General features: G+C 39.8%; 2 protein-coding genes across 4 annotated transcripts in view; one reads left to right on the top strand and one right to left on the bottom strand.

Annotated features, from left to right (window-relative positions):
• LOC307245608 (sorting nexin-9-like) overlaps positions 1 to 4,550 on the top strand; it is a 42,621-nt gene extending 38,071 nt beyond the window's left edge. For all 3 annotated transcript variants that reach the window (XM_080021254.1, XM_080021253.1, XM_080021252.1), the window contains one exon: positions 372 to 4,550. In XM_080021254.1, the coding sequence (XP_079877380.1) occupies positions 372 to 419 (48 nt within the window). In that variant the 3' untranslated portion in view covers positions 420 to 4,550. The remainder of the gene's footprint in view (positions 1 to 371) is intronic.
• A 1,086-nt stretch (positions 4,551 to 5,636) lies between these two features.
• LOC307247705 (fibrinogen C domain-containing protein 1-A-like) lies at positions 5,637 to 9,597 on the bottom strand (the record flags this gene model as incomplete). The annotated part of the gene is made up of 6 exons (XM_080023828.1): positions 5,637 to 5,783; positions 6,350 to 6,551; positions 6,876 to 7,092; positions 7,994 to 8,131; positions 8,254 to 8,476; positions 9,103 to 9,597. 6 exons carry the CDS (start codon positions 9,595 to 9,597, stop codon positions 5,637 to 5,639), a joined length of 1,422 nt encoding a protein of 473 aa, XP_079879954.1.
• Positions 9,598 to 14,424: the final 4,827 nt, after the last annotated feature.

The raw sequence follows: 14,424 nt of genomic DNA, 5'->3' as shown, positions 1-14,424 counted from the left end.
TAACATATTTTATTATATCTATCTATTATGTTATATTTGATTTATATATATTTATTTTTTATTATATAATGTGTAATGTGTATATGTTAAAAATCGATTGTTATATTTACAATTTTAGGACATATTTTATTATATATTAAGTTGTAAACCTCTTGAATCTTGAATCATATGTAATTTTTATTTAAGTATTATATCATTTGATAGATATATTTTGCTTCATATTAGATCATATTTCAGTTTTATTGAATTACATAAAATATTGTATTTTTTGTATAAGTTAATTCTGATAAAAGTATAATGATGATGTATAAAATATCTGATATTATACTTCTTTATGTTCATAATGGTTATATCTTTTATTTTTCTTACAGATTGCTGACAAACTGAAACAAGCAACGAGTCACTTCACCACTCTGTGAACATACACACTAAGTACACACACACTAAATACACACTATTTTTGATGTCATCTCCACATTGTAGGTCAAACTTACATTTCATTGTCATTATTATTGTTATTATTATACATTTTTATTTAAATATGGCGGAGATTTACATTTCATTATGTTTCATTTTCATTATTATTTGTAATGCCTTAATGAACCACAACAGCAGAGGTCAGAAGTCAAAGGTCACCACTGTGACCCTGGAACCCTGCTGGAGACCACTGGTTACTCCACCAATTTAAACATTTCAGTGCCTTAGTTGGCTCAAATGAAAGCTGAAATCTGTCACATTAATATTATAATTTAACATTTGTATTGCTGGATTAATAGATACATTACACAAATCCAATATTTCCATTTTATTACCCATGGTGTTTCATTTAAGTACAACAAAAAATATATTTGGAGTAGGAATTAGTAATTATAAATATATCTGCACGCAGTAATACACAGGGTCCGGTTTAGTCATGTGAGGTATGTACTGTATTATAGGTTTCAGAGGTTCCATAAATCAACACAAAAGAGAGGGACGGTTCTTCCTCGGGCTGGAGGATATTGACAAAAATGTTATCACAATATATTTTTTATATTGATCAATGCCGGTAATTATCATAATATATATTTATTAATAATAATAATAATGCTCAATTTACAGTTTTAACTGTATTCTCATGGCTTACATTAAACACATTCATTAAACAAAAAGGATCAATAAATAAAATTAATAATTTATAAATATATATTATATACATTTCAATTTATAATAAAATCTTCATTTTCATCTGGGAACAGTCCGAAAAGTTCCTGAAATCTGCGCTTCGTGTTTATATGCGGGGACGTTTGGAGCGGACTGAGGGACTCTGTCCTACCGTGTCAGATCTGACATCACTAAAAATCCTGGATTCGTTCTTCAATCGCTCTCCTTCTGCGGGGATGGGGACCACGCCCGTTGAGAGGAGGGCGAGTTCGAGTTCAAATTGGTGTTTTAGGAAGACCCGCCAAATCAGCTCCAGGGGGCCTCATCCCTGCTACGTGCTGCCCGGATCGGCTATTTGTCACATGGTTGTTTCCCTGCTCTGCACGGTTAGCTGTTCGTGTCACGTTTTTTCAGAGGAAGACGGAGTCTGTATCGAAAATAAATTTCATTCATTTATCATTGTTATTGGGGAAGATTTTATCGTGAAAATGATTTAGATCGTTTTATCGCCCGGCCCTCGTTCCTCCAAAGGTTCTTAAAACCTCCTGCGGTGCGAAGACACCTTCTGTGACCGACTATAGTTTTTAGGGGTTTTGTGAAACGCAGCACGAGCTAAAGTTTTTCCCGACTTTCCATTTAACTCAGCATCTGCTTGGGTTGTCTGTGAACGCGTAACAAAGGCTTTGCAGTCCACAGGGTGCAAGTCGCTGGATGCAAATAACTTTTGAGACATGAAGCTTGGACTTAAATAACTTGGATGGGCATGTCTCAAAGTGACAACCTTCTTCTACTTTCGGTAGATTTGCAACAGTTTTTCACTAATTCCTACTCCAAATGTAGATTGATATGGATCAAACTTGAACCACAAGATGTCTGAGATGTCCCGGTTGTAATGAGACCTCAACCATGTCTGCGTATTCGGCAGTTGTTGTGCGCCAGACACGTTTAGCCCAAAAAAATGCCAAGGAGGATAATAATCATGATAATAGAAATCTGAATAAAAACAATAACAATAGGGATCCAGCCCGCAGGTTGAATAATATTTAATATTATTATTATTATTTAGTGTTAGTATTATTGTTTTTAATCACAATAATAAAAATAAAAGGGAAAAAATATGAACATTTGAGATTTTGGGGGCCTTAAAATGTATTTTTAAATATTATTAGTTCCATTATTTTGGGCGACAGTGTGGTGGTGGTCACATGACTCAACATCCCAACACACACACACACATACACACACACACACACACACACACTAACACACACTAACACACAGACACACACTACATTCCTCTGGACACTTTTTTCATAGAAAACACGATGGTGATAAGTAGGTCACCAAGCTGTGGTCTGGGGTCCTGTGGAGGTCCGTTCCAGGGTCGTCCAGGCGGTCCCACGTTTCACTGTTTTGTGTCTGGAAGTTCCTCTAAGTTCTGCTCCGTGTTTGTTTTTGGGAAGTGGAACAACACCAGGAGTGGGGGGAGCTTATCCACCGACACTATGGAAGGCGGAGCTTTGTGAGACTTTTCTTTTTGTTTGTCGAATTTTGTTCTTATTATATTTTCGCACGACCAAAGACTGAAATGGCCTGATGGTGATTGACAGTTTGGGGATTTTCTGAGTTATTGTAGAAGCAGCTACACAAGCATCATTAGCTAAACAAGCACCGTTAGCTAGACAAACGGTGTTAGCTAAATAAACTGTGTTTGCTAAAGAAAGACGCAACGGCTACACCAGCATTATGTAACCAAGCAGCATTAGCTCAAACAGCAGAATTAGCAAAACAAACTGTGTTGTCTGAATGAACTGCGTTAGCAGGACAAGCGCTATTAGCGCAACAAACAGCTTTAGCAAAACATAAGTTTTAGCTTAACAAACTGCCAGGCTGCAGGCAAAAAAGTGTAGCCAGACGGCTTTCACTGACGTTCATCAGAAGTCAGTATTTCCAAGCGAAATGTGTCCCATGTTGCCTCAGTTTGGGAAAACATGGCCGGTGCTGTCTGTTATCTCTGTAAACTCGGGGTCAGAGCGATCTCGACCCCAAACTCAGACTTAACGAGTTGTTGCTTTGAGTTCGTATTTTTCCCAGAGTTCTTTTCCGACTTCTACGAACCCGCGAGAAGAGGGCTGCACTGTGATTGGCTGAGACGTGGCGATGGGATGTGGTTAAGGTTAAAAGGTTAAAAGGTTAAAAAAAAAAAAAAAAAAAAAGGTAAATTAAGAAAGTTTGAGTCTGCATTAATCAGCAAGGAGTGTTTTATTGCTGTTCAACACAGAGGGACACAGATACATTATGATGTAATGGTTTGTAACGAAGGAAAGTCTGGGCTGTGAAGGAAAGAGAGAGAGAGAGAGATCCCTCGCTCTGGATAAACCTCTCTCTCTCTCTCTATCTGAAACACTAATGTTTTAAAGCCTCGAAATACTTGTTAATATTATTTCATTTTTTTACCTTTTTGATCACTCCTATTTCACTAAACAGCCTTAAAAAGTCCACCTGAAACCAAAACATGACTGTACTGGATAGGACACTGTGGCAGGAAGTAGGGCTGCTGCTGCACAGGAAGTGCCGCTGTTACCACGGCCACAGTCTCTGAAGCAACTACTATGAAGTAAATGAAAAGTTGTTTTGAAAGCCTGAAGTACAAAGGGAAATTAATATATTGAATGATGTGATATGAATGGTATAATATGATATGTGAGTGGTATAATATGAAATTAATGGTATAGTATGATATTAAGTTCAAGAGGTTATTTGTCACATACATATACATACGGGCGTACATATATGCAGGTATAATATGATATGAATGATATGATATGAATGGAATAATATGATATGACTGGTATGTGATATATTGTATGAAATACATTTTAAAGGCCTGCACTTACATCTCTCAGCCTGAGGGGACTAAGAAATAAAATATGAAACATGAAATAAAGTAAAAGTTGTTCCGAAACCCTGAAAGTACAAAGGGTGAATAAAATGATATAATACAATGTAATAATAATAATATAGTACAATATAAATGCAGTTACGGCTCTCGGCGATAATGTTCAATTGTGTAGATTCCAAACTGAAAACAGGTTCCAGAGACATTTCAGATAAGCTAATACTAAGTTAAGACTTCATTAACACTTTATTAAAATGTGATGGTTGTTTCTTTGTGACAGGTTGAAAGGGAAACTCTTTAAAAGCTAAAATATTAACGTTTAAAGTTTGTTACTGTGTGTGATTCTATGACTGTCTGTACAAATCTACATTTAACATTAAGATTAAAACGCGTCTTTCACTTTAGTGTTTTCCGAGTGTGTGGTTTCAGCACAGCGCTCCCCCAGTGGACGCCGCCGGTTATCACACCCTGTCTCCATGGAAACGAGGTGGATTTTTGGAGGTTTTATTTCAGGCAATAAATATCTTTGTATATATACTATATACAATAATTCATATAGAGTCTGATTTAATATTTTATAAACGTAGTATGATGTAAGATTGTATAATGTAGTTTATAATTTAGAGTATAATCTTATAATACATTTTCGCATACATACTATATATTAAATATATACAGTTTTATACTATATAATGTAATATACTGTATATATTGTATATGAAATTACATACTATATAATTCATTATATACACACTATAAATATATTTTATATTGTGTTAAATACGATGTCATGTATGTTGTGTGTATATACAGTATAATGAATTATATTGTATATCATTTTATAATTATATTTATATATTTAATGTATATACTATAAAATGTAATAAAGTATTTAATTGTATTTATATATGTATATAGTATATCACACAATTTTACTTTCATTATTGCTTGATAATATAACGATTATTGATTTGTATTGTAGTAAAAGTTATTAAGAAGATGAAGTTATTAAGAATTATTATATAGTTTATATATATAAATATATATATTCAATTTTCCATAACTGCTTTGGTTTTGATGCATCTTAATTCAATTTAAATTTATTTATTATTATAATTTACTCTCATGTTAACACCAGTACACTTTTACTTTACTCTATATAACAAATTAAATGAGTTAACCAGATATACTGTGCGCGTATGTGTGTTTTTTATGTGTGTGTGTGTGTGTGTGTGTGTGTGTATATATATATATATATATATATATATATATATATATATATGTGTGTGTGTGTGTGTATATGTATTTATTATAGTCTCCTGGTCCCTATCTCTTATTATGGGATGTAGAAAATGGGACGCACAGCAGTAGAACACATGACACTACAGCGTAGTGTATCTACATTAATGATTTTAGTTTGTATATATATTTTTTAATTATTTCTGCTTCTATGTGTTAACAATATGCTGATTTATAAAATGCATAAATGCATCACAATTAAAACAATGACTTCCCTAAACAACGGATGTCCTTGCTGTCATTGGCGTCACCTCTTCACCTCAATCAGCGTTATCGTAGCACGGGCGTCCCGTTGCTATGGCGACAGGCGTGTCCTGAAGCTGCGCGGTCGGATCATCATGGAGACGCTCTTCAGGGAGTAGTAGTCCGAGTCCCTCCAGGAGAACCACACGATGCCGTCCGGACCCAGGAGGTTCTGGGCTTTGGACGAGTAGCGTCCCCCCTGGTGGGCCACCGGCGTAATGACAGGATTATTAAAACAGTCACGTCAACACGATACAGAACTCGTTTCACCTTTGTAGTAAACACTGACGTTTGTCGCTGTAGTTAACAGTGACGTTTGTCGCTGTAGTTAACACTGACGTTTGTCGCTGTAGTTAACGCCGACGCTTGACGCTCTGATCCGATAACGGTTCAGAGCGTCGCCCCCTAGTGGCTGTTGTAGGTCGAGCATGTGTTTAGATTTCGCCTCACTCAAATAAAATATGACAAACTAAAATATGTCTGGAAAAATGAGATATCAATTAGTTTGGTGTGCTGGAAATTTAGCCTTTATTCATATAATGAAAGCCGAAAACGTCCTTTATACAGTGTTCGCAAATCACAAGGTAATAACTACACACACGGCGGAGCTTATCACCTGATTTCCTGTTTAGGACTCGGCGGAAATGATTTTCAGATGTGTTGTCATTTGTGGGATTCATTGTAAAGTAGGCCCCACCTCTAAGGGATATTGGAGCTAATAGTAGCTAGTACTACAGTCGTAGAGTAGCAGTACTTCCGCAGGACCTTGTAGTAGACCCCGTTGAGGTTGGCGTAGTAGCACTGGTTGAACCACCAGCCCGAGTGGCTGATCTCGGCGCACACGTTGCCGGTGTCGGGCGAGCTGAAGGGCTGCCCGTCATGGTACCAGGAGAAGGAATCCTGCAGCGACACTCCACTGCCGAAACCCGCCACATGGAGGCGGTAGCGCTGCTGCTCATCCTCTATACTAGAGGGAGGGAGGGTTAATGGACTTTAATGATAATGAAATGCTAATGCTAATGCTAAAACACAATTGGATGTGATTGTTATTCATAATCATATTCATTTTCCATAGTCTATCTGTCTCTGTCATTCTCCTTCTTTCTGTCTTTGTCCCTTTCTGTCTGTCCTTCTGTCTATCTGTCCGTCTGCCTGTCTATTCATCAGTGTTATGTCTGGTCCACTGTTCGGACGTTGCTGACCAAATATTCTAAATGTCTCCACCTGGCGTGTGTGTGTGTGTGTGTGCGCGTGCGTGCACAAGTGCAAGTGCGTGCACATTCTTTCTGACCTGAAGCTGGTGTAGGTGGCGTGCTTGTGCACATGCGTCCAGTCCTCCAGGTCGATGCGCAGGGTGTAGTGCTTGTGTTTGGTCAGCACGTGGAGCGGCTGGTTTCCAAGCCAGTGGTCACCCTCCAGGTCCCCGAAGCCCAAACTGTACTCCGTCCAGCCACGGTTGAAACTGACCGAGCCGTCTGTCCTGCGCTGGACCACGGTCCACCCGCCGCCTGCCGTGCACACACACACACACAGGTGGGACTTAATGTCTCAAACAACGATCAATATATTGATAAGAGGGTCTGATCAGGAGGAGGAGCAGAGCATCTTCAAACTGCATTGGATCAATTCCCCACTAAAGATCGATCTTAGAGTTGAGTGTGATTTCTATGTGTGATGCTACAAGTGTTTTTTTTTATTTGTACGATATTTCCAGAAGCAGCTCTTACAGCAAGAACATGTGCTGTCCATGGTGGACAGCACATGGTGCTTTATTCACTGCAGGCTCCGTCTCACTAAACTAGCTGCATTTCATGACAAAAGTGTTGGGTAAATGATGTAATGTAAGTAAAGGTCCAACGGGGTCAGTGAATGAGAAAGTCTCCCCGTTATGCAATGTGCTTATTTTGTTTAATTCAATTAATAAACGGCGCAAAAATAAATATATATATATAATATATAAAATAGACATCTACAATAAAACGCACTGTTTTTATTGTAGAACATTTGATTGGGTGAGAAAATCTGCTTTTTAATCTGGCTTATATATTTACATCATTATTGTGATGCCTCCATGGGCCCCTCTAGCGGCTGGGCCCCAGAAAGTGTTGCCCTTTTTCCCCTCTTATGGGCGGTTAGGGTTTAGGTTACAGCATGGTAATCATGGCTCACTTCACCCTATGAAAAACCTATTTACTGTTATTAATGGTAAATTGGACAACTCCTCAAGTCTCCCAATGTAGTTTCTATGTAGCGTTTCTAATGTTTGCATTGGAGTGTAGGTGGAGTGATATGAGGGACGTGGTGAAGAAGTGTCAACAGTCATTAACAGATCCCCGGTCGTTATTCAGAATGAGCTGGTTATACTATCATCCCATTCTCATCTAATTGGACTGGGTGTGTGTGTGCTACCGTCTGTCTCCATGTCGCAGTAGACAGGCAGCGGTCTCTCACTCATGGAGGGTAAGACAGAATAAACCCCCGATCGACGAACACCATTAACGTAGAGAGATGCACAGTCCGTAGGACAGTTAGACGCATAGTGGACCTCTGCAGACAGACGGGTGGAGAGACAGACAGTTAGACACATAGTGGACCTCTGCAGACAGACAGATGGAGGGACAGACAGGTATGCGTATATTGTTATGTGTATGTGTATGTGAATTGTCCACCAGGTGCTGGCGCCCCCTTGAGGCCGAGCAGTGCGGCGCTCCTCAGTATGTTGACCATGCAGCTGGGGCTGCGTTGGACCTGCTTCACGCTAGAGCTCAGGTTGCGGAGCTGCAGCTGCAGCTGCTGCAGCAGTGCAGCGTGCACGTGCAGCAGCGTGTCCACCTCCCCCTGGTGGAGCTGCAGGGAGCGCAGCAACGAGTCTACGCCCACAAGCTCGTCGCCCTGCAATCCGCAGAGCAGAACGTCAAAATGACTTACTCCACTGTGGCTGTGGAAAACCAGTGGTCATTTATTTATGAAAAATGACCACTGATTTGTCACTAATGACCTGGTTTCACATCCGTCATATCACTCCACCCACATGTTCATGCTAACGCTAGCTAGTGTCACCATCTGGTGACGCTCCATGGAAAATACAATGAAAGACTTGGACGAAGACATCAATTTCAAAATCCCCAACATCCCATTCAGTTTTCAATGTAAAAGTAAATTGAGGTCCAAAATTAGTAACAGTAAATAGCTAAAAAAAAAAATGTGTATGTGAATAGTTTGCTTCATTGCTGCAGTGTTAGCTACGGTGTTGTGACCATCTTTCTCAGTGGAAACTCTGAAACTAGACATACTTGTTATAAAATAATTCCATATCAATTTTCCGTCAGTGTATTATTATATTTAGTAAGTAGTGTGTAATAAACAAGGTATTGTGCAGCCAGGCAGTCGTTACCAATAAATAACCTCCTTCTGAGTGATACCAGACCCTGTCAATGGTTATTTTGTGCTAACAGCAGCGTAGCATGTAGCATTCATGCACAATAGCGCAGTATTGAGTTTATTAGGCCACAACTGACCAAGAACAAGGCAGAAGAAGAAGAAGAGGTTCCGACCTGCATCTCCAGACTCTTCACTCTGTGCCGGTGGTTCCTCATCTCCTCCTGCAGCTCAGACGTGGTCTCCTTCAGGTCCTCAACCTGCCGCTTCCTGTCCTGGTTCTGCCGGAACCAGTTGGTGATGCCTGTGCTGCAGCGGAATGGGTCCGGGCAGCCCACAAGATTCTGGGACCTGACCATCACCCTCTCCCCACTCCCCACCCCTGACCCCGCCCCCATCCCTGTGGGACCCGGCGCCACCCGGGGTCGTGTGCCCACACTACCCGGCGGAGCGGAGGGGTGGTCGTCACTGTGGGAGGCGTGGTGCGTGTCCGGGATGTCAGCGTGGCGCTCGATGTGCAAGTCGGGTCGCAGGTCCTCGTCGTGGCCGACGTCGGAATGTGTGTCGGAAAGAGTGCCCAGCAGCCGGCCGGCCAAAAGAAGCGCAGCTAGAGCCATGGACAGGAAGTTCATCATCCTGAATAACTACTTGTGGTGAAAGGGTCGGCGCATTTTTGAAACGCGGTTGTTGACAAGTTTTTGACGAGTGACTCAGTGAAAGGGTTGTTTGATTACTCCGACTCTTCCTTGGTTTAATTCAGTTGGTGTAACTCGTTTGTGAATCGACTCAGGACTCCTTGCCTCTGCTTGAGGTTCATGGCGCCATCGTGATTCATGGCTCTGGGCTCTTGTCGTTCACAATTCGAGATTTGAGGATCAGGAAATGCTGCAGTTAGAGAATGAATGAATTGAACATACAAATTAAAATAAACAATAAACAAACAAAAAGTAGAAAAAGAAAGAAATTTCTCTTGCTGGAGTGACACCAAACTCCAGAGCCATTGAAAAGATTTGTGTGCCACGAATGAATCGTTTGCGAGTCTGACTCTTCCCCCTCTCTGTTCTGGTTCTAAATTATGGCAACCATTGATTCATTGACTCACTAACCTAAGGGGTGACTTGGCAGGACTTCTTTGGCTATTAGTCTTCCGACCAAAAAAAGGTCCATCAGGGTTTCACTTTCAGTCACTGTTTGGTCCTGTATTTTAACTTCTACATGTAGAAAGAGACAAACAGAATCCTGCGTCTCCATGTGCTCCAGATCGCTGGTTCCAGCACCTCCAGGTCAGGGTCCAGTTCCGGGTCCAGGGCCAGGTCGGGGTCGAGGTCTAGGTCCAGGTCTGCTCTCGATCCAGTCCAGTAGGAAGATTTCTTCAGATTGTCTTCAGAACTGGACCAGTCCAGGTCAGAACATAATCCAGATTGTCACAGAATCTAAATAATTTCCTTCTCATCGATGTCCTGTCAGGATATAGCAAACAATTCAATAAAAACGAAAACAACAAGATGACTTCCTGCAAAAAAAGTCAATATTGTACATTGTATTGTACAAAGAAACAGAGTTTTACTACATTCCTAATGAGCTTCAGAGACGGTGCCTAAAGGCACCGTCTCAAATGCTCAGTAGGAATAAAATAGAACAACAGCTATGTCTGTAACTATGGTTCTATGAATTCAGGATGACTGTCAGAGTTTCCTCCGCAATGAGGTGGGCTTATATAGGGGGGGTAACAGGTGACTTTGGTATATACAGTCGACCTGCGTAGACGGGAGATGGAGAAGATCCAGTGGCTAAATGCACCGTCTCTGACATTCTTCATTCATAGACCTTCATCGAACCGTAGTTACATGTGTAACTCGTTATAAGGTGTTTAAATAAAGGTTTAATTTCTTTACAAAAAGCTGCTAAAGGAATTTGAATAAAGGTTCAAAAGTAGTTTAAATAAAGTTTTCATCAAGAAAAAGCTTCTAAAGGAGGTTGAATAAAGGTTCTCAAGGAGTTTAAATAAAGTTTTAAATTAGAAAAAGCCTTTAAAGGAAATTGAATAACGGTCTTAGGAATTTAAATAAAGTTTTGATTTAGAAAAAGTTTCTACATGAGATTAAATAAACTTTAAAGAGTAGTTTGTACCTTCTAGTGTGTCCAGGTCCACCTTCTGGATTGGGACCTGTTTCCAACTGATCCAAACCTCCTCTTGATCAATCACAGCTCGGTTTCATTCTACCTTTAATGTGTTTAAGTGTGGTTAATATTCGCTGTTTACCCAGAATGCCGAGCAGAGCGTGTAGTGCGCAGAGCATCCACATAACAAGAGGATTAGCAATGGATTGTGATTCATCAGTGTGTGTGTGTGTGTGTGTGTGTGTGTGTGTGTGTGTGTGTGTGTGTGTGTGTGTGTGTGTGTGTGTGTGTGTGTGTGTGTGTTTGTGTGTTGAGAGATCGTATGACATCCCATAATGATAATCTTCTAAAAGGGTTTCATCACCTGGACAGTTCTATGGATTACAATGTGACACAGTTAATAAAGTAATCTGATTACATTATCTAATTATATTATATTATATATAGAATCAGTGTTATTATATGTGTGTGTGTGTGTGTGTGTGTGTGTGTGTGTGTGTGTGTGTGTGTGTGTGTGTGTGTGTTTGTGTGCGTGCGTGTGTGTATCTCTCCTCTCTCTCTATGTGTGTGTCTCTATGTGTCTAAAGTACATGTGTGTTTGTGTGTGTGTCCGTATGTTTGTGTGTCTCTATGTGTGTGTGTGTGTGTGTGTCTGTGTGTGTGTGTGTATGTGCGTGTGTGTGTGTGTCTCTCTCTCTCTATGTGTGTATCTCTATGTGTCTAAAGTACATCTGTGTGTGTGTGTGTGTGTGTGTTTGTGTGTGTGTCTGTATGTTTGTGTGTCTCTATGTGTGTGTATGTGTGTGTGTGTGTGTGTGTGTGCGTGCGTGCGTGCGTGCCTGCGTGTGTATGTGTGTGGGTGTGTGTGTCCTCTTCAAGGTCCTGTTTTCTTAATGGATGTTTATTTTCCTTCTTGTCATTTCTAAAAAGCTTTTATTAAACTGAGTCACACTCCTTTCGTCCATCGAGCGATTAATTGATCGGTGCTGCTCTAAGCTCTGACAACGTCCAGAAGATGATAAAATGCCCTTTATTCTTCTTTTTACTGCTAAAATGCATCTTTAAATAGTGAAACACAACTCTAATATTTATATAAGATGATAATAAATGTATATTATATTATTATATTATAATAATATACATGTATTCTATTATGACGTTATTCTATGCGTATCTATATATAATGTATATCATATTATATTATAATAATATATATTTATTATATTATAATAGGTCGGTTCTTGGAGATTTGTCTCTTTATGAGTGACTAACAAAAGAGTGGTTCGATATGTCCAACTCGTCTTGGTTCGTTTGACTTAGTTGGGGATAACGAGAGTTGTTTCGTTTGACTCTGAGTTGAACTATGTCAAATGCTCTCACCCTTTTTATCGCGTTCATTTAAAACTTTTATTTAATCCCCTCTTGTTACCGAGTCCTGTAAGAACGATTATTTTGCCAGAGTGACTCCAGACTCCCCAGCCATTTAAAGGATTATTTTGCTTGGAAGGAATCGAATGCAAGTCTTGCATCACTGCTTGCACTACACATCTGCATATGAGTTATATTGGAAAAAAAAAGTTTGGATCTGATGACATAATTCACACTAACATGTTGCTCCCTGTGATGTTTCTTTAAAACCAAACAGTAAAGTCAGAATTAAACAGGTGTTTGTTTTGTCTTTTTTCTTTCTTTTAACATCCTGTCAATTCTACGTGATGAAAAAGCCATGAAGGGTTAAGGCTATTTTTGGAAAGTTTTAAAGATGTAGAAGAACAGTCGGTTGGTTCGGCTTTGAGTTATGAATGGAGTTCTCACAAATCATTGTTATAATAAATAATAAATGCACGCCTCCCGAGTGATTTACAGGATCATTTCACTACGAACTAATCATTTGCGAGTCGTGCATCACTACTTGCACAACACCTCTGCTTATGAATTCAAAAGAGGATAGTTTGGATCTGATGACATCATTGACATTGAAAAGTCACTCCATGTGATGTTTCTTTAAAGCCAAACAGGAAAGTCCAAATTGTGAAATGGCAGTTGAATAGATGAACCTTCCAGAAGGTTCCACTCCACTCTCCAGTGGGCGTGGCCTGCGATCAGGGGTGAAATTGGGGGCAGAGGCCCGTTGATGTCGGTAAATATATTGAGTTTTTAATTGAAAATATTGAAAGGAGTTCTGTAGATAGATAAATAAATAGGAATGTAGATAGATAGATAGATAGATAGACAGACAGGCAGACAGACAGACAGACAGACAGACAGACAGACAGACAGACAGGTAGATAGATAGATAGACAGACAGGCAGACAGACAGACAGATAGATAGATGGATAGATATAGCGATCAGAATGTTTGGTTGGATTTTGTTGTTTGTTTTATTATTGTATGGTAATAACCACGTAACATCAATATCCTGAGACCGCCCCTCCCTCTAATCGCTGATCGTCCGCCATGCCGCTAGTCCCGACAACAATGGCACCGGGGCCATCGGCAGGTGTGCGAGTTAGCAATTTAGCGTGTCCGGCACTAACGGGGAGACAGGCGTGTCTAACTGCCTGACCATGTAATACCTAGAGTAACCGAACACCTGATGCCACGGGTTTGATTCCTGTTGCCCGCGCCGCCGTGACGACATGGCGTCAGGGTGCTAAACCCGATTGATCCTGATCTGACCTTTAACACCTGGAGTGCCACACCACAAGCTCGGGTGTGTGTGTGTGTGTGTGTGTGTGTGTGTGTGTGTGTGTGTGTGTGTGTGTGTGTGTGTGGGCATGCACGTGGCCTTTGAGGCGACGTCAGGCTGCTCAGGTATAAGAGGCCGGTCAAAAGCGAAGGATGGACAGAATCAACGGAGGAAGAGACGTCTCTTCTTCTAACGCACTGACAGAGAGAGAGAGAGCGAGAGAGAGGGAGACACACACCAGGCGAAAGAGGTGAGTTTATTTTATTTTTTTCTGTCCATTTTTATTGTAGCTTTCAAGAAAATAAATAGATTTTGGTCAGAATATTGTTGAAACAAATCAATTTATATTAAAGTTATACCTGAAAACCGATTCATATTATTTATTATTATTTTTTTTTAATTATTGAGAATTAGTCCTGAAAACTGATTTAAATATTTCCATAAAAACTGATTTCACTTCTATCTGAGTACGTGTTTAATTGTAAAAATTAAATTGTATTCTTTTTTTTACCTAACCACTGATTTAAAATCTCTTTAATTGTTGGAGACCATTTAACTATAACTATCTATATTTCTTTTTAATAAAATCTGAACCAGATAAAAAAAAACCAAGTGACTGAAGAATCATTTTAGTTTCAGCTCAAATTGAAAT

This window comes from Zeus faber, assembly GCF_960531495.2.
Source record: "Zeus faber genome assembly, chromosome: 2".
Classification (NCBI taxonomy): domain Eukaryota; kingdom Metazoa; phylum Chordata; class Actinopteri; order Zeiformes; family Zeidae; genus Zeus; species Zeus faber.
The sequence above is the reverse complement of the archived record's forward strand: the minus strand, read 5'-3'. Positions and strand labels throughout refer to the sequence as shown.